The following is a 19,807-nucleotide window of genomic DNA, read 5'->3' as shown; positions in this document are numbered from 1 at the left end:
GAAGTAGTGAAAAGCTTTAGAAGGAAAAATGTGTAGTCATTATCCCAAAGGAATCATATAAGGGAATATATAATATATGCAAACAACTCCCAAACAACCAAGTGACCTTCGCAACACAAACCAAAAGTTTTTGTAGAGGATTTCACATATCAAGAGCATCACAAGGAGACCCCTATTCTTTGTTAGTTCAACTTGACTTTGCTCAACATCAAGAATTGTTTCGAGTAGATACTGCTTTCCCTTACCTTATCCAAACTATGTACATTTGGAATACTTGAGTTTTGATGAGATTGGAAGTTTTTGAAAAATGAAAGATGGTTCAGATCTTTTGGAAGCACAAAGAAGGCGTGGAAGCGTCTAGAAAAGTCAAAGGAGATGAGAACCTCATGGGATGTCGTCAACCTAGAAGTAGTGAAAAGCTTTAGAAGGAAAAATGTGTAGTCATTATCCCAAAGGAATCATATAAGGGAATATATAATATATGCAAACAACTCCCAAACAACCAAGTGACCTTCGCAACACAAACCAAAAGTTTTTGTAGAGGATTTCACATATCAAGAGCATCACAAGGAGACCCCTATTCTTTGTTAGTTCAACTTGACTTTGCTCAACATCAAGAATTGTTTCGAGTAGATACTGCTTTCCCTTACCTTATCCAAACTATGTACATTTGGAATACTTGAGTTTTGATGAGATTGGAAGTTTTTGAAAAATGAAAGATGGTTCAGATCTTTTGGAAGCACAAAGAAGGCGTGGAAGCGTCTAGAAAAGTCAAAGGAGATGAGAACCTCATGGGATGTCGTCAACCTAGAAGTAGTGAAAAGCTTTAGAAGGAAAAATGTATAGTCACTATCCCAAAGGAATCATATAAGGGAATATATAATATATGCAAACAACTCCCAAACAACCAAGTGACCTTCGCAACATGCCTTCCTTATTTGTGAATGTCCTAGAAAATTATAATCAACTAATGCTAATCTTTTTTACTCCAAGTAAAAAGCATAAAACATAGATTTGAGAGCATTCTAGTCCTACATCGACCAAGTATGAGAATGAAGGCACAATCCCATAAAAGTTCCCTATATGAATGGGAAATCCGATTGTCTATACCGCCCAATATGAAGTTCAATCATCACTTTGGAGGCTGTTGAGGGTGCGGCCTAGGCTTTATTTAATTAAATCTAGCGGCCAGATGTAGCGAGGCTACGACATGTAAATTTCTTGCAACAAAATCATTCACTCTCTCAGAGATTGATTGATAGATTCTTCGCAAAAAGGCCTCCCCCAAAGAGATTGGATGAACATGGAAATGTAGAAAGATTTTGTGAAGGGAGGGATGGGGGGCTATTTTTGTAGTTTTCAAGAAGTAGAGGTATAGCTTCACAAATTAGAGCTATCGCGTTATTATACCATCATCATATATAAAGGAAGGAATTTGCAGGAAGGAGACAATTTTGAAGCTCGGTTCGTGCTCATCGAACGAAGCAGCTTCTGGCCCGTGTAAGTAGTAAACTGTGCTTGACGTTGTTCCTCGAAATTAGGGTTTGTAAGACCAAATATGAATAAGACCCTTTTGTCATTTTAACGATTCTGCTTTCCGATCAATCGGTCAATTAGGGCTCGCGATTCTTTGTTTTTCGTTTTTCCCCCTCATAACTGATCATGATGATGGCGATGCGCTGTTTCTACGTCTCTTTTTCTTTCCTTTCCTCTTATAACATTTTTCTCCGGGGTTTTCTTTTTTTACGTTTTTCTAGACAAAATCCGCTGAAAAGAGTTTTGAAAAATTCCACGGTTTTAGAATATCCGATTGGTTGTTAGGTTTTATTAACAGTGGTTCTGTTTTTATGGCTTTTGCTTTCAGATTTCTGATAGAATTTGCACATTATGGATTCGAAACCTACCACTGCCGTTGCTATCATCACAAATGAGGTCATTCTTCCGGCTCAGGTTGTTTTGTGGACTTTGGACGTATTTAAAGACATGATCGCTGGTGGAAAATGTGTCAATATTGTCACGCAAGCATCCAACATAGGTTTGTCTCCCACATCTTCTTCTTTTTCTATTTTCTATTTTTATGTTCGCAGCATTTTTTTCTAACATATTGTTAGGACAAAATCTTGAAATCTGTATTAGAGGATAGATGTTACATTCTACCGAGCAAACATCTTTCTAATGATATGTGACACTCTAAAGTAATTTTTAGTGATCTGTGATAGTTCTAAAATCATTTGCAGTGATTTGTAATAACTCTAAACGAATTTGTAGTGATGTGATGGTTCTAAAGAAAATTTTAGTGATATATGGTAGTTCCGAACTATTTTTAATGGCATATCTGATAGTTCTTGGGATATTTAGAATTATATGAGATGCTTCCAAAACGATTCTCACACAGTGATGTACTGATATGGCCCTCTGTAATTTCTTCATTCTACATGGCAGGCGATTTGAAGCTTGGGCAATCATCATTAGATTTAGTTGTATCATTCTCTCAAATCATCGGATACCATTCAGAAATGCTACTTTCTGATCTAGCAAAGGTTTTGAAGCCAGGAGGAGTCTTAGTGGTGCATGAACCAGAAATCAAAGATGTCCAAGTGAGACAAAAGATAATAAAAAATCCTAATTTTGATGCAGTTTATTTCTTTTTATAAATATAATTTCCAATAACATGATTTCTTATGATATAATGCAGAATAAAGAGAAGGTGGATCGAAATCTCCTCCTAACAGGTTATATAGACACACAGCTATTGGCACATATAGAAAATGGAGACAACTTTGCCATGGTATTGTTCACATTCTTGGTTTATTGTTCACGTATTAAATAAGGATCAGAAGCACCCAGTGTTTTGTGATACATATGAGATTTTCTTTGCTTGTGCCTTTCAATTTAGTCAGTAATAAAGAGGATTGAAGATAATTTATATCATACCACTGTGGTGATAATTTAAACTCTGAACTGAATCATTTGTGTGTAAATAAGATGAGAATCAATTCAATAGTCAGTGCTAGATATACCTACATTTGGCTATTCATATATCTGTGATGATTGTAGTTGTTCGTTCTTTTTTGGATGTGTTGGTTCTTGCAAAAAGATTAGCGTATTAATGCATGTAGAGTTTCTGGAAATTAGGATTTAATTTCTATGGTATACTCCCTGTTCCAGCCAAGAGTTTGTTAGGAACTAGATTGTTAGAAGTTAGTTTTGGAGCTGATTTCCTATTTAAATTCATCCTATTGACAAAATCATTTAAAAGTGAGCACTAGAATCTTTTCCAATGCATCGATATCATGCATGAATATCATGTTATGCCTGTAAAAGAGAAAATTTCCAATATTTTTGGGCTCAGAATAATCTAATGTTTTTTCGACCAGCATGGTTCAATCCAAGTGGGGGAGTGCTGACTGAACATTTTTCTTGACTCCATGTGGTTTTTCTAACCTGTTTATCATGTGTTGAGGTGCTAGGTTACTTTTTATGCTAATTTTTGTATACCCAGATATATGTCATCTAGTACACCTAGCTATTTCATATGTCCAGGACTGGCTCATGGCATCGTCTCAACTACCTTTTCTGCTCTCATGAAAATTATGCTATGATTCTGCTCTTTCTTGTGATACTAATGCACAAGATCTCTTAGTGTAACAATCGTATTCACTGTATATATAATCCATGCTACAGTTCTCAACTCTAGAATCTGACTCTCCAGTAGCTTGGTTGTTGTCATACTCTGTCAATCTACTAAGTTTTCTGAACTGCACTGTAGTGCTGTAGAACTTTAGAATGAGTGAGGTTACTGTAATAATCCAAATTTTCGTCAGTGCATGTCAATGTACTGTCACATGGTTTGGAGATTGTTTATTGGTTCAATGCAACCCTTCCTTAATTCTCTATGGAAGCCATAAGAGTTCCTTAAAGAGACAATGAATCCTTCCACACCAGTTTGATTCACCATTTCTGCCAAGCCACATCCATAAAACGTATCCAGCTATTTAGCCATGTTTCAGATTGAGCTTTTGTTGAAACCAACTAGGAACTGAAACAGATGCCATCTTCAAGCCTATATACCACCACATATGCCATTTATATAACTTATATGTTTCTTTGTTTTATGTATATATAAAAGTTTCGACCAATGTGATGTAGTTTGTTTTAATGTAATGTATTAATAGGAACATGTGGAAACCTGGTCCATAGTACTACAGCAACAGCAAGCCTTGTTGTGCACACAATTGCACAACACACTGTTAAGAAGACTTGTTTTTTGTATGCTCATATATAACAACCTTGGACTGTTTTCTGCATATGGGGCTAAAAAGGAATAGGAAAAGTTGTCTCCCCGTTCTTATAAGTGTAGTTTGATCGATCACATTTATACTAACCTCATTCGTGCATTTATCTCCTTGCAATCCACCTTTCCTACCCTAACCCCCTTAATGCATACTTATTTTTAGCTAGTTGTACCACAAGCTTCTCTCCCTTGGCCCCTTAGGTCCACGATCTTTTTTTGTAAGTCACCTTTGATTAACTCAACAAATCCAACACCTTTAGCTTCTTGTCACCCTTGTCATTGAGAGTTATAGGCCATTATATCCTGCTTCCCTCACTCTTAAAAGAAGTTAATATATCTTTCTTTCTCTACTTTCTGTGCATGTGTAATGATGTGCTAAAAGCTCAATCTTTTACACACTCGGTTTTTGAATTTGTTTGAATTATTTTCAATTAATTGATTGATTGGTTCATGTCTATATACCAGTATGCATAGTATATATGGTTTGAGAAAGTTCTATTTTGATAGCTTCTACAGTGTGGATCCATCTCCTCTAGAGAATGTTAATATAAGTTGGTCATATGATTATTGGGGACTTGCTCATTCAAAGATCCTACCTAATTTTTAGTTTTTACTTTCTTTGTTGTCCAGATAAGAGCTGTAAAACCAACTTGGGGAGCTGGAGCTTCTTTTACCTTAAAAAAGAAAGTAAATGCAACTGTTCAAGGTATAATGTTTATTAATAATTCATATTATGTGTATTGATTTCGTTAGAAGAAATCCATGAATATTTTTAGGTTTGTTTGTATGTGATCATGGCATTGCAAGGATTTATGTATGAGGTTAATATATTTGGAATCCTTTCAATGATTGTTCATGGATTACATGTGTTTCCTGCATTTTTTGCACGAGAACAGGTGCATTATTTGTGTGCATATAATGAATGCCTATTCATGCATAATGTAACATCCTCACATCTTTTGAATATCTTGATTGTGATGGTCCTGGTTCTCCAGAGTCTAGAAAGGCCGGTCCAGTGAAGCTGCCTACATTTGAGGTCGATGATGAATTTGATTTAATTGATGAAGATTCACTACTTACAGAGGAGGATCTGAAGAGACCTGAACTGCCAAAAGGTAATCATTTCTTTCAGGGATTTCTGCATATAAATTTGACTATTTTTTATTTACAACGGAAATATCAATTGAAAAGAAAATGGTTCTTTAAACCTAAATCTAAGCACTCAAGCAATGAGGGGGATTTTCTAAATTTGGATTTTGTATCTCTGAAAGAGACATAAAATGAAGAACTTGATGATATGATCCTAGAATTTCTTGATTATTGTCTCCAAAATGCTACAAATTCCAGATTTTGAGACTGCTCTTTTTCATTCCTTTGCTAATTGTGGGAAACTAATCTTAACTTTACAAGTAGTTAAAGATTAGTCTGTTTTAAAAAAGTAACAATGATTATTTCATCTATTAGATTGAAAAGTCTCATTCTTTTTTTCTTGATATTTACGGAGTATGGTTTAATCATGTAGAATCTGTTCGAATATTCTCAAAGTGACTAGAAATTAGAATTTAAATATCAAGCAATGGTTTTGCAGAAGTTAAAAGCAGCATTTTGGGAATTACATTAAACCAGATCCACAGTTTTGATAATTTCCCCGAACAGTTATGATGATGGTATTTGTCCGAAAAAGCCATTGATCATAAGACATCATATTTGCAAGGCATTTCAGCATTCTTGTTATTGAAAGACCATTTTTTTGCTTTTTCTAGTAGTGATGACCATCATTTTTGGCCCTTCTATGATTTTACTAAGTATAACCCAAGAACTATAATTTTTCAAGATAATGCTTAATGACTATCTTTTTCAACTCTGTCGAGAATACAGTCGATGATTGTGAAGTGGGGAAATCCGGAAAGAAAGCATGCAAGAATTGCACATGTGGTCGTGCAGAAATGGAAAGCTCAGTCACAATATCCTTGACTGAAGAACAGATTGATAATTTCAAATCAGCATGTGGCAATGTAAGATTGTTTTTATTTTTGTGTTAGCTGGAAGAGATTTTTTATTGTATGTTAATCTAATAAGTAACATGGGTTTATAACAAACCTTTAGTTGGGTTGTTTATTAAACTTGGATATATAATCTGGGTTTTATTATATTTTATCTTTCTTTCAGTGTGGCCTCGGAGATGCTTTTCGATGCAGTACTTGTCCATATAAAGGAATGCCGGCATTTAAACCTGGAGAAAAGGTCTACATATTTCATATTTTCATGATTTTTAAACTTAATATAAGTTTTCGCTTTAGTTTATTTTGATTCATGAAAAGCTTTGCTTGTATGAACCGTTTTTACCTAATATAAATTTCTTCAAACCCTCTTTTGATTTCTGAAGAGCTTGATTGCGTGGATTCCTGATAAATTGTTTTTGGGTGTTTTTGTAGGTCACGCTCTCTGGAATGCTTCTCAAAGCTGATGTTTGATAATAATAAAAGCATAGATGGTTATGGAACTTCACTAACACTAACTATTCTATAATATGAGGTCTTTATATTCTACTCGACACTATTTTTAGTACTTCATTGTATATGATATGATGGGTGAATGAAATTGAATGAAGGATCAGAAAGTTTTTGGTATTTAAGGACAAAAACCTAAATCTCACACGGGATCAAACTTCATAGCAAATAGAATTTTTGCTAAAGTCTCACGAATGTGGAAATAAAAGTTTAAACTTAATAGTATTATTGTGTTTATAGATGTTGCTTTCCTCCTTGAGCATGAGCTTTGATTGATGGCAAGATGGCAAATTTGAGAGTTTGCTTTATTTTATCAGCATGTGTTGTGCTGTGTAGCTTTCTTTGAGATTCAAGTTTTGCTCTATTTTTATCATCTGTTGAATTTATTGTAATGATCAATCAAACAATATCGATACGACACACTACCTTCTGGAGAGAGAATTGAGTGTTTTGTGAAATATTTCAAAGATGTTCTGGATGGATGAAAAGTAATAATCAATGGTAAGTGAAACTTTGTTATGCGGTTTCTTATGTTGCACCTCAGATTTATGTTGATTCATTGTAAAGAATACCTTTTTATCGGCAGTGATAGTAAAATCATGGGTATGTTAAATTTGATTCTCTAAACGTCAGACCAAGTGGACTTCATAACTTCATGGTAGTTCTGTGAAATAGGCAAATTCATACGCCAAAAAGCATTGTTTTAAGGTCCTTGTTTTTAATTGGCTTTAGACAGACAGTTTATGAAATTTATTATTCTCTAACATTGAAGCGTCAAGAACTAACACACCCCAATATCTCAAATTTAGGCATTGTATCAGATTGTACAAATAATGTTTGTGGATCAGTAAATTGACAACTCTTGTTTTTTTTTATATAGTCTCCTGCAATATTTCTTTGTGCCAAATTAAGCTGTAAATAATCAGAACTCAAAAGAGCTCAAATGAAGCTCTCCCTTTTCTTGTTCATAGTCTCTGAAAGTGCAAGGCCAACCCTCAAAAAACCATAATCATTAATGCGTAGTCTCTCATGCTCAACGTTTGTTCTTGAATCTTGATACATGACATTGAATTATCTAAAAGTTTAAAGGGCAGGAAGATAAGAATGTTCATAACTAGATAAAAAGCCTTAACCTACAAATGAGGTAATCCAATGTCATTAACTAAACCTCTTTTGTTGATTCCCACCTTGCTATGCCTTAACCTAAGATGACATGCATTTCAAGTGGTAAACCATCTCTACATAAGCTTAAGGCTTTTACAATATGTAAACATCTTTAATTACGTTTTGTATCGAAGTGTTAAGGTTTAGCATGTATCAGACACTTATTATTTGGCTTTACTACTAAGGGAAGCAACACGATAATGTTTCACTAATAAGTAAATCCAAAATCAACTAATGATAATTTAAGGTCAGACTTTATGTATTTGAACCTTACTATTAAGGGAAGCAACACGATAATGTTTCACTAATAAGTAAATCCAAAATCAACTAATGATAATTTAAGGTCAGACTTTACGTATTTGAATCTTCTTCCTTTGCTATAAGGTTAAGAAAAATGCAATATAGAAGAAGAATCCAGATTTTTAAACTTGTTGCCTTACATGTATCTGTGTAATATGGGTAAGGAAAATTATGTATAGGAAATTCCACACATATCCATAAAAGGCTTTTACATAATCTGAAAAACATATTTAAGGATTGAGATGTATTTTAATCATCTTGCTATGTGATTAAGTTAAAGACAAAAGCAGACAAGGAATTAAATAGATATAATAAGTAGAAGGCCTTTACCTTAGTTCAAGGTATGAACCTTTTTCTCTTGGTTTTCTTGTAAATTATACAGTTTATCTTTGGTAGACTTGTTGTGTTAATCTCTCTTCTCTCTCTCTCTCTCTCTCTCTCTCTCTCTCTCTCTCTCTCTCTCTCACACACACACACACACATAACATAGATACTCAATTTATCTAACATGTGTAAAATTGCCATCTAGTTCTCAAAATCTTTACATATATGGGTGTTGTCACACTTTCCAATTACCCTTTCCTTGAGTACAAAACTCATGCTTTTCTTTCATCTTGAGCAACTTTGTGCTAAGCAAAAATGTGCTTTGTGGGCCATGGCTACTAAATATGTGAGGAATTTTGAAAGATATGCTTATTTTTTCCACCCTTTTATTATATATAACCTTACAAAAAGATATAAGAAGGTTCTATCCGATGCAAGGAGCGAAATGCGTGATACATAGAAAGGTCGAGACACGAGAAACGTTCCTCGTTGTCTCTTCGAACGGACAGCATGGGGAGGTCAATCGGCGACTACACAGGGAGGAGGAGGACAAGCAAGGAATTAAAGAAGAACAAAGGGGGGTTAGTAAGTGTATTGTCAGAGACCGGTGCGATGGGCAATATGTGAGAGGGGAGAGTCTTATGTTGTGTGTTCTCCACCCTTGTGCAAAAGGAGGCCGCGAAAAGCTAGCTCTCCGGATAAAGATCATAAAGGATTAGAAAAACCCCAAGGGCATTCTTGTAGAATAGAAAAATTCTCAGGGGCATCTTGTGCCAAAATAAAGAAAATGCCCAGGGGCATTCCTGAGAAATAACAAAACGAAGGTTTGGGCCGATTTGTGTGAGAGCCGATGTTTCCTGAGTTCCTAGAACACACACAGGCAGAGACACACAGAGGGAGAGGGAGAGAGAGAGAGAGAGAGAGAGAGAGAATGGGTCTTTGTTCTCCAATCAAGGTCATGGGTGTGGTGGGTGCAGGTCAGATGGGGAGTGGAATAGCTCAGATCGCTGCTGTTATGGCTCATGACATTCATGTTCTCATGACTGATATCGATCAGGTCTCCCTCTCCAGAGGGCTCCATGCCATCTCCTCATCCCTATCTCGCTCTGTCAAGAAAGGATCTCTCTCCCAGGTAACCCTAACTCCATTCTTGGTTCACTACAGTTCTTCAAGTGTATATAGTACATTTTTTGTGTTTTCCTTTGGTTTTAAATAAAAGTAAAATTAGACCTTGTTTTAAGTGCTCCTCGAAAAAGAGCAAAAAAATACTGACCTTTAGGCAATCGCAAGGAAATGGTAATTGTCTTTATATAGCTTCATTTTCTAGTATCTAATAGTAAAGAAATTGTCTTTTGACATTGATTAGCTTTCATAAGAAGAAAAATTAACAGTGTGCTATTCAATTTATATGAAAGCTAATGTCTTTGTTCAAGTTTATTCTCGACTTTCAGTATTAAAACCAGGAGATTGGTTTTCTTTGATTGTTCTGAAGATTAAGATTGCATTCATTGTATAAGGTTGAATCTATGTGAAATCGGAAAATAGAAGTCGTGATAAGGTCTTCATTTAAGCATTAAAAGTAAAATAACGTTAATAAATTAAAAGACATTTTTTTTATTGATTTTACAAGCATTTCAAAAGATAAAATATAACATGTTTTGTCATAGTCTCACGTACCATAAAAGTAGGACATAATAGAGACAATTTCTCTTTGTCTATTCTCTTAAAATCCTTAATACTCATGGTTAGGAATTATTTGTGAAGCATACATGAATGATAAGCCTTAAAGGGTCATATTTATTGCCAGGAATAATGAATGCTTTTGCATAGTGCAGGAACAGATGGATGAATCACTTGCACGCATAAAGGCTACAACCTCTATGGAAGAATTAAATGCTGCAGATTTTGTTATTGAAGCTGTTTCGGAGAATGAAGAGCTGAAAAGGAAAATATTTACACAGTTAGATAAGATTGTGAAGCCTTCGGCGATTTTAGCATCGAATACGAGCTCCATTTCAATCACTCGGCTATCATCTGCGACGTCACGACCCAATCAGGCATGTAATGCTTGAAACCAAAGTCATTGCGTGTAAAGAAATTTCACTATGTTTTCTTCTTCTAACTATTTCTATATATCATTATTCAGGTTATTGGCATGCACTTCATGAATCCCCCCCCAGTAATGAAGCTTGTAGAAGTTGTGAGAGGTTTGGCTACAGATGACTCTGTTGTAGAAACTACCAAAGATCTAGCTGAAAGGTCTGTTTCATAATTTCATAACATAGTTTAATATGTATGGTGTGTGTTAAAAAAGCTGACATAGTTTCACCATCTAGAATAATTCTGAATAAAATTACACATGCAAATGCACACAAGGGGCTTGAACAACTCACTTCCAAAAGTGAGTCGTGAAACCAACAAATTAGGCATCAATCTGAGGTTGGGAAACCCCCAGCTCATGTCATCATAGAAGGTTGAAGACTGTCATGTCATTATTTCTACAATTTTCTAGAAATTTCCACAAAGCTTATGTCCTTGAGATCTTCTATCTCTCTGGCAATGAGTTTCATGAGCGATTGCTCTCTATGCTTCACTTTCCAGGCACAAAGATAATGAAATTCTCAAATATTGTCATGATTTAGAGATTTGGAGTACTTTCTGTGTATGTTATTAATATGGATAGTGTAGATTCAGGGCTCATACCATTAACATGAGGTTGAATTCTTGACCTGAAACTCTTCATCAATCTCGAGTAGCACTGGCAACTCCTGCCGAAAAGAAGTATGGCAAGATTCTGAAAGTGTCCAATAATACATGATAATTATTCGTGAATGGTGGTAGTTAAAGGTTGTAGGTTAGGATTCAACCAACTAATAATCCTTAGAGAAACCAGTTTCCAATGCTTGCACAATGTAGATATCTATTTACTTTGTTTAAGGGGATCATAAACTTTAAGATCTTCACTCTACTTGAGCTCCTCTGACTTTTGTGACTAATCCTCCAATATTTGGCAAACTTGATGGCATAATAATATGCCTTGAGTTTTGTTACACGCAGAACCTTAATATATTATTGAAGGTCAAATTATGGCCTATTCCACGTAATGTCCATGAACTTCTCTCATTTCTAGGATTTGTTGGTTATTCTAAATTGACTTAAAACCATACTAAGCTTTTAAAAGGTCAGACACCTAAGATTGTTAAACCAATAATTTGGAATGATTAACTTGATAATAATTTAAACATTCTTAAGGAACTTGTTTGCCTTGCTCCTACACTCATTCTTCCTGACCTATCAAAACCCTTTGAGGTTGAAACCGAAGCTAGCAATTATACGATGGGTGTTGCTTTTTATCTAGATGGCAACCCTTTGCATTTGAATGTAAAAACTTAAAACCTACTGAATGTTGATTTTCGGTTAAAGAAAAGGATTTGTTTGTGATCAGATATTACTTATTTGGAAATTGGTTTATGGTTACAACTGATCACCCATCCTTGAAATATTGTTGTGATCAACAAGATCTATTTGGTCACAAAGTGCAAGTATAAAATGAGTACCTAACCTCAATACGTGGGAGACAAACATCTCCATCAGAAAGTTGTGAGACATCAGTGGTATGTCAAGGTTGTCGCTACAATAACATACTATCTTAGGAAATATTCAGTGGTACAGGATGTTGATGGTGTTTAAGATTCGTCTCAATTTCTTCGCTCAAACTTAATTTAGGATCTTAAACACCATAGGCATCCCCTACCACCAAATAGTGCCTAATGTCATACTTGGACGCAATCAACACACTGCTATTGCAGCAATAGCCTTATTGCACCACCAGTGTCTCTCTTTTATTGAGGTTAGCTACTCATTTTATACTTGCACGCAGGTCCTCAGGTCACCGCATGTTGCCACGTATCATGACCTTATGTGAGTTGTCACAACTCCTCATATTTGGGCACAATCAACACTGTGCTATTGCAACAAGAGCCTTATTGCACCACCAATGTCTCTCTTTTATTGAGGTTAGCTACTCATTTTATATTTGCACGCAGGTCCTCAGGTCACTGCATGTTGCCACATATCATGACCTTATGTGAGTTGTCGCAACTCCTCGTATACCCTTAAAACCATTAGAAGTTTACCCTTAAATACTATGTTAAGGTTTTGCACTTAATATTACTCCTCATATAAAAAATGGTAGTCTTGCAATGAAAATATAGAAAAGTTGCCTCTTTCTCCCAAATGGCATCATCAATAGTTCAATTCATCCATTTTAAATCTCAGTGTGATCTGGAACATAGATTTTAAATTTTTGAATTTTTGGTTCCGGCACATACTGGTTTATATTTGGCATCAGCTCTATCACTGATACTGATATTTTCAACAGACCCTGATATCAATCCACTGAACAGAACTTCATTAATACTGATACTCTTGTGCACCATATTTTAACATTATATATATTAATTTTGGCTATGTCCAAGTTGGCAACTGCATGAATAATCCATTGGAGGATTTAATGAAAATACTTACCAAATTAGGTTTAGTTGATCTGGGTTTTTCCAAGCAGCCAAATTCCCCATCTACTTCTTTCCCTATGCATGTTCTTCAATATCCTGTAAACATATAGGAGGATAGGAAAACAAACAATAAACTAAGAGCTCCAAGGTGCCAAATACAATTATTGACGTATGTTGGCAGGTTTGGGAAGACTGTGAGCTTTTCAAAAGATTATCCTGGCTTCATTGTCAATCGCATTCTCATGCCTATGATCAATGAGGCATTTTATGCACTAATGGAAGGAGTGGGCACAGCTGATGACATTGATAGTGGTATGAGGCTAGGAACTAACCAACCAATGGGACCCCTTACGCTCGCAGACTTCATTGGCCTTGATACTTGTCTTTCAATTATGCGTGTTCTACATCAAGGCCTGGGTGATGGTAAGTATCGACCCTGTCCATTGCTTGTTCACTATGTGGATGCCGGCTGGCTTGGCAAGAAATCTGGTCGCGGTGTTTACTCATATGTTTGATGGTGATAGTTCATTGAGTTCTAAAGTGAACCTTGTTAATATTTAAGTAAAATAAACCTAACATAGCACGGAATTTTCAGTAACATGTAATAGGTTGATTACAGTAATATGATAACTAATGTAGGTCGTGACTAATGTTAGTTCCAATACAATGGGACATTCCATCTTTTCTATTTTTGTGTCCTTTGACATTGGTGGATATCTGTTACTCAAAAATAATGCTTGGATGTTAACATGTGTATCAATATGGCTTAAACAGATTTTAGCAGATTGTGCACTTTAATGGAATTTTGTGCCAATTAGAAATTGAACTAGCTATGCATATCATAAGGTGTTGCCTGGACTGAAATTAGAAAGTGGGCTGTTAATTGAATCTTCCTATTGGTATATGAAATTAGAGTGCCTTCTCTTTTAGAATTAAAAGACAATTCTATAATGCTATGAAATCAAAGAGAGAGGGGGCAGAGTTTTGTAATCTAAGGCCCAAGTTTCCACAAAAGTGCTCCATACAGTTGATGACAATAATCTTTTATCATTTTGGATGTCAAGGATCCAAGGACCAATTGCATCATGGATGATAATATTAAACATTTGTAGTTTATATGAATCACAAGGTTATCAATGACAGACAGACAGCATTTGATGGTGTGGGAATCAAGCATATGATAAGGAACAAATGCATAGAGCATGGTGAGACTAGTTCAGGTATGGCTATGTTTTTATATTTTTGCAATGTACTCCAAACCTCTGCAAATCGAGCAAGCAAACCATGCATTCTATCATTATTCTCTAGTATGGTTTCTAAGAACTACTGAATCAACGACAAGCAGTAAGCAGTTTCAATATGTTCTGGATCAAATTACTTCCATCTCAGCTGTATCTTCTCCTCGAATACATTGTCCTATCAGAATACATATCAATAAGTGTCCTTGTTGAGATACAAAACCCCACACCCTGTGAAAAAGTATAATGTTGACACAAAACCTTACTCATCATAAAATTAGTAAAAGATTAGTGTTACTTTGCTGAGTTAAAAACAATATCTTGGTTGAGTAGATTTTAGCACTGCTCTGGGAAAAATATACAATGCACTCTTGCAAGTGTTTGCCACCATCCATCATAGTCAATTCATAATGACCCTGATAGTATAGTTCAGTTTTTAACAGACAAGGTCACATGACAAGTGCATAAGAAGCACAGCAGCCTCTTCTTCATCTTTTGCAAAAACTCTTTTCATGGTTAGATGCTCTTCACCAGGACCTAAGTTCTTAAACCTTGACTGCATGCACCCATATATCTTCTTCAATGAGGCTGGTCCAGATGAAACTTTCCAGGCATTGGGGGTATCTCTTAACAAGTCAACTTGATCTCTTTTTATCACCAGTTGATGCCACTTGCTTTTCTTCTGATGCCGAGAAACATCAGAAGCAAAAGGCTTGAGACCCACCTCTTGTGTGAGAAAAGTATTATTATTTTGCTTTCTCTTTAAAGGTCTTGAAAGATACTTGGAAGGAGAAGGTGATGAATTTCTGAGCAATGGAACCGCAAGGTCTGGGTCATTATGCCCTGGAAAAGATCGATACTTCTTGAACCGAATGCCACATGCATTGCATAGAGACTGCAATAAAAAATGACATTAAAGCATCATTACTCATGTATTGAGAATACATATTTATTTGACTGCCCTGACAAACATGTTAAGGAGTTGCCATTCCTATGTTACATTGAGCTTTCCACAAACAACATATATTATTAAAAACAAAAATATAATTTCCACAAGATCAAAGATATGGAAAGAAACCTAACAATATCACCTAACTTGGGACATCAATCAAGCAACTCTACAATGAATGAAAAAGAAAGAATTATATAGAACAAAAAGAGATCATGTAAAGCCAGTAGATCCACACATACCTTGGGGCCCTGTGGTCCACTTCTCCACATAGGAGTCTTTGTGGTCCCACACAATGAACAAGCTTTAAGTACAAGTTGAGTAGATCCACGAGGAGAGACCTCAATTCGGCTACCATTTGAGCTGCTATTCCTACTCTTCCATTTACCAAGATTATCCGGAGCAATTGGTCTTGCTTCGATCTTCCTTAGAGAAGGGCAAGAATCTGCACGATTGAGGTTCTCCCTACTTGACACACCCATATGATTTTCGTGAATTACTTCATAGCCAGAAGACCTACGAGGATGTATCCCTGACTCTCTTATATCCAGTCTTGCTGCAGAGGCCACATTTTCCCCTTCATTAAGCTGAATTAAAAAAAGAAAAACATTTAGAACAAGAAACTGAGCTTATAAACGAGTGAAAAGATGCTAATTTTGAAAAAAGCTCCTCTATAAATTGGGCACCACATTGCCCACATCTCTTAAAGTCCAAACACAGGGACAATGTATGCTGATGTTCACAATAACAATCCACAAAAAACACAAAGAAACAAAGAAGTAATAAGAATCCCCTGTTCTTACAGTGGCAACATTTAAATCAAGAACCTGCACGCACATCAAAATCTTGGAACCCAAAGGTGAAGATAAGCTTGAATACGCAAAAACACAAAAATAAACAATTTAGAGTTGAACATATATATAGTATGGGGTAATGTTTTTATCAAAATGAAGATAATTTTAACACAAAAAAGGCATACAAACTTACAAACAAACCACAATCACAATAGAAGGAAAAAAACAATTTCAATTTCAAAACATAAAAAACAACAAAATACCAGCCCAAAAGAATTCTGGGTGACTAGACAACAACAGAGGCTTGACTAACCTTTGAAACGAGAATTTTCACATCAGAGGAAGGAGTAACGATAGGTACAGTTTCTTGTATTTTATGTTGAATTATACTATCTCTGTATCCATTGATAGAGGTCAAATTACTCTCTAAAGTTGGGCCAGGAGGGGACCCATCACCGACATAAACTTCTTCATGATTTGTATCATTCATCGAAGCAATTTCAACAGTAGATAATAGATTCATTGATGGCGTTTGTGCTGGAGAAGAATAAGAAGAAGAGGAAGAAGAGAATGATGCATTTAAGACTTGGGCTTCTGAAGATGAATCCTCTTGTAGAATAGCTTTCTCACACTCTTTCGACGACAATGAAGAAGGCCTTTGACAGAGAGAACGGGAAATCCCTCTTGAGAAATTCGAAGAAGAAGAATGCGTTAATCCTGTAGATGGAGATTCACCAAAGCCAGAGCTTGATGCTGTTAGATGGGTGTTCACGTGAGTAGTTGTTATGTGAGTGGGGGAACACCTCTGTGAAACATCCAGTAATTTCATTGATGAAGATGATGATGATGTTGGTGATGTTGATGAAGATACTCTGTTTCCATATATCGGTGAAGAAGAGGATGATGAAGAAGAAACTATAACACTGTTTTTGTTTCCCTGATCACAGGACTGGTTTTCCTTCTGTGTTTGCATAAGCCAGAACTTCTTGATATGTCCATGACCACAAACCCTAGATAAGTGGTGAGCAGGAGCTTGCAACATTGTTCCAAAAAAGAACTAGAAGCCTAAATTTTGCAATCCTAACAGTGGGTTTGAGCTAGAGCTTATTTGATGCAGACGGAGCGTGGTTGTGTGTGTATGGGATATTATGCTGGAGGATTAAGGAGGTGAATAAGCTTCAGAAGCCATGTACACACTGAGGATGAAGCGGAGGAGACCATCTTCCAGTAGATCTGCTGAGAACGACTCAGAGAAAAGAAGGGGGAAATGTGGCCAGAGAAGGAAGAAATAGGATGAGAAAAAGGGGGAAATGCAGGGGAGAATTGAAGGAGTGAACTAGATCGGAGAAGAAAGAGGAGGAAGGGAAGACAATATGCAGAAAAGGATTAAAAGTTACGAGCTAAATCAGAGAAAGACGAATTAGGGTTAGGGTTAGGGTTAGCAGAGATGGAGCTCAAATAGAGAGAGAGAGAGAGAGAGAGAGAGAGAGAGGATAAGGGAGAGAAGAGAGACGGGAGATATGCGGAATGAAAAGCTCACGACATTAAAAATTAGGGCAAACATAAAGATGAAGGAAATTAGAGGGCTTTTTTAGTAGTGCCGCCAAATCTAGCGGCATGCCATGCCTGCCGTCCGATCTTCTCTGTGAGCTTTATGCCAACCTCCTCCGTTGGATCTCCTTTCTAGGGTTTAGTAAGCCCCTCAAAAAAAAAAAAAGCAGAGGCATTTCCCTGCTTCATCATGACCGTCCAAATGATTATCTGCTTCCTTGCATCTCAACCGTTCGTTCGCTCGCTCATTCACATTACTCTCTTTCTCTGCGCCCTCCCCCCCTCATCTCATCTGCGCCGTCCAATCTCATCATCACATCCGGACCGCTCGTCCCATTCCTCTCTGACCCATCGTGGCTGTCCAATAATTGCGATCACATCTCAACCGTCCGTTCGTTCGTTCATACTCATCTCCCCAGGGATGATGTCCAATTCCCATCTCCTTCCTACCTATCTCTCTCTCTCGCTCTTATTTGGTTTCTTATCGTTCTATTTGTCTTTGGTCTCTCGTGAAGTTAAGAATATCTATATACATATTTGCCTCCCATACCTCGTCATGACCACCTGTGCTCTAGACCATTCATCACTCTCGGCTCGAACCCATATGATCATTCATTCATCTCATTCCGATTGTTTCGACCTCGCTTAGGGTCTGCTATTTCTCATTTCTCAAACAAGTGAATTAGTTATGACTTGAAATATGTCTACCTTCCTTCTCCCACACATTCATCATGACTCCATTTATTATTTGCTTTAACCGCAAAGCCCTAATCTCTAATGATTTTTGCTTTGCGATAATCCTATGATGATTTACTAACTAAACAAAAAGGTTTTTACTCTTTCACACCCATTGTTTATAACACGTCTTGACAACACTTCGCTTTGGCTTTTTTTATTGTCTCTCTACCAGATACCCATAAAATTATATAAATGCCTCTCGATAAACTAAACATCTTCCATACAAATGTCAATAGATGATATTCAGTTAATAAGAAACACGTCTCCTACTCTCACTCCATCGATCCCAACTTGTTAATACATATATCACCCTCCTCTGCACCTAATTGTTACAGTAGAACATGTGTGGTGTATGTGTATTTCCATATCCTAGTCTTTTACATGTGTGGTATATGTGTATGTCCATATTCTAGTCTTTTTGTTTACTATCCATTTCAGTTGCTTATGGGACAATTAGGAGGTTGTATCTTATTTTTCTTAAGGAGGTTTGTAATATTTTTACATCCATTGGTTTACATATTATGGCTCTAAAATACTAAATACATGAGTAGACGTGTTTCTTGCAAAAAAAATGTGGAAAATTTTATGATGATAAAATATGTTGCAATAAAATGTTCCTCTTGAAAATGTTATTCTGCATAAACTTATCTTGGCATACATGTACGTAGGTTTTAACAATTATGAGATTTGTCAACTCGCCACATAAAATGTGCATTTGTGGACTAAAGAACACAAACTATTTGTCGTAAAGAAGTATATCATAACAAACTTTTCGTGCTACCAAAGCAAGGTAGTAAGTGCATTTTGACATGGCAATTGGTTTTTGGTTACATCATTGTCCAATCTTCATTAACAAACAAACATCAGAGGCAACCTGATTTGTTTGGCTACCCGATTTCAAGGCAAGTAAGTAATATTTGAATGTAATCTATTGAAAATAAAACAAATTTGGTCATGTATGAGTTTCGCTTCCAATATTATAAGAATATTAAATAGAAAAGAGATGGAAGGGGATATGGGAACTTCAAGTTTTAACTACAAATCAATCATTTTACCTATAAAACCAAAGCCAAAACCCCCTATGTATTAATAAAATTCACTCATTTTAGATTCCATATCTCTTGTGCTCAAAAAACTATTCTATTTTTCGTATGACTTTTATCTTCTATCTTATGGTACCTTTTCCAATAGCCGTTAAAGGTACACGTGAGGAGTATTGTATCCCAACCGGTGGATGTTATGTGGACCCTAGCATTATGCTTAGTATGTGCCCTTGATTGTAACATATTTGTTTTGCCAATGAATCTTACATTGTTTCATTTTTTCCTCCTATTTTATTTCGTTGTGCATGTATGCATAACTTTGCCCTCGTCATATTCTTCTCACATATGAATTTAAAGAAGATCAACATTTAGTTCGCCATTGTAAGGA

At 36.0% G+C, this 19,807-nt stretch overlaps 3 protein-coding genes across 3 annotated transcripts; 2 read left to right on the top strand and 1 right to left on the bottom strand.

Annotated features, from left to right (window-relative positions):
• The first annotated feature begins 1,429 nt into the window (after positions 1–1,429).
• On the top strand, positions 1,430–7,043 carry LOC147867906 (anamorsin homolog 2-like). The gene is made up of 9 exons (XM_087315816.1): positions 1,430–1,500; positions 1,865–2,035; positions 2,443–2,597; positions 2,696–2,788; positions 4,925–5,000; positions 5,290–5,409; positions 6,173–6,309; positions 6,464–6,538; positions 6,730–7,043. The coding sequence occupies exons 2-9, from the start codon at positions 1,888–1,890 to the stop codon at positions 6,766–6,768; spliced, it is 843 nt and encodes a 280-aa protein (XP_087171942.1). The 5' UTR covers positions 1,430–1,500; positions 1,865–1,887; the 3' UTR covers positions 6,769–7,043.
• A 2,431-nt stretch (positions 7,044–9,474) lies between these two features.
• Positions 9,475–13,854, top strand: LOC147867905 (uncharacterized). Its single transcript, XM_087315815.1, has 4 exons — positions 9,475–9,724; positions 10,428–10,649; positions 10,739–10,851; positions 13,288–13,854. The coding sequence occupies exons 1-4, from the start codon at positions 9,524–9,526 to the stop codon at positions 13,619–13,621; spliced, it is 870 nt and encodes a 289-aa protein (XP_087171941.1). The 5' UTR covers positions 9,475–9,523; the 3' UTR covers positions 13,622–13,854.
• Positions 13,855–14,616: 762 nt separating this feature from the next.
• LOC147867904 (uncharacterized) lies at positions 14,617–17,608 on the bottom strand. The gene is made up of 3 exons (XM_087315814.1): positions 16,401–17,608; positions 15,536–15,880; positions 14,617–15,239 (listed from the first exon to the last, which is right to left on the bottom strand). The coding sequence occupies exons 1-3, from the start codon at positions 17,127–17,129 to the stop codon at positions 14,781–14,783; spliced, it is 1,533 nt and encodes a 510-aa protein (XP_087171940.1). The 5' UTR covers positions 17,130–17,608; the 3' UTR covers positions 14,617–14,780.
• Between the last annotated feature and the right edge of the window lie 2,199 nt (positions 17,609–19,807).

Source organism: Azolla caroliniana, unplaced genomic scaffold, assembly GCF_043228905.1.
Source record: "Azolla caroliniana isolate FFs.n. ecotype wild unplaced genomic scaffold, voAzoCaro1.0.p SCAF_2, whole genome shotgun sequence".
NCBI classification, from domain to species: domain Eukaryota; kingdom Viridiplantae; phylum Streptophyta; class Polypodiopsida; order Salviniales; family Salviniaceae; genus Azolla; species Azolla caroliniana.
Note: the sequence above shows the minus strand (reverse complement) of the source record. Positions and strands in the feature narration are given on the sequence as shown.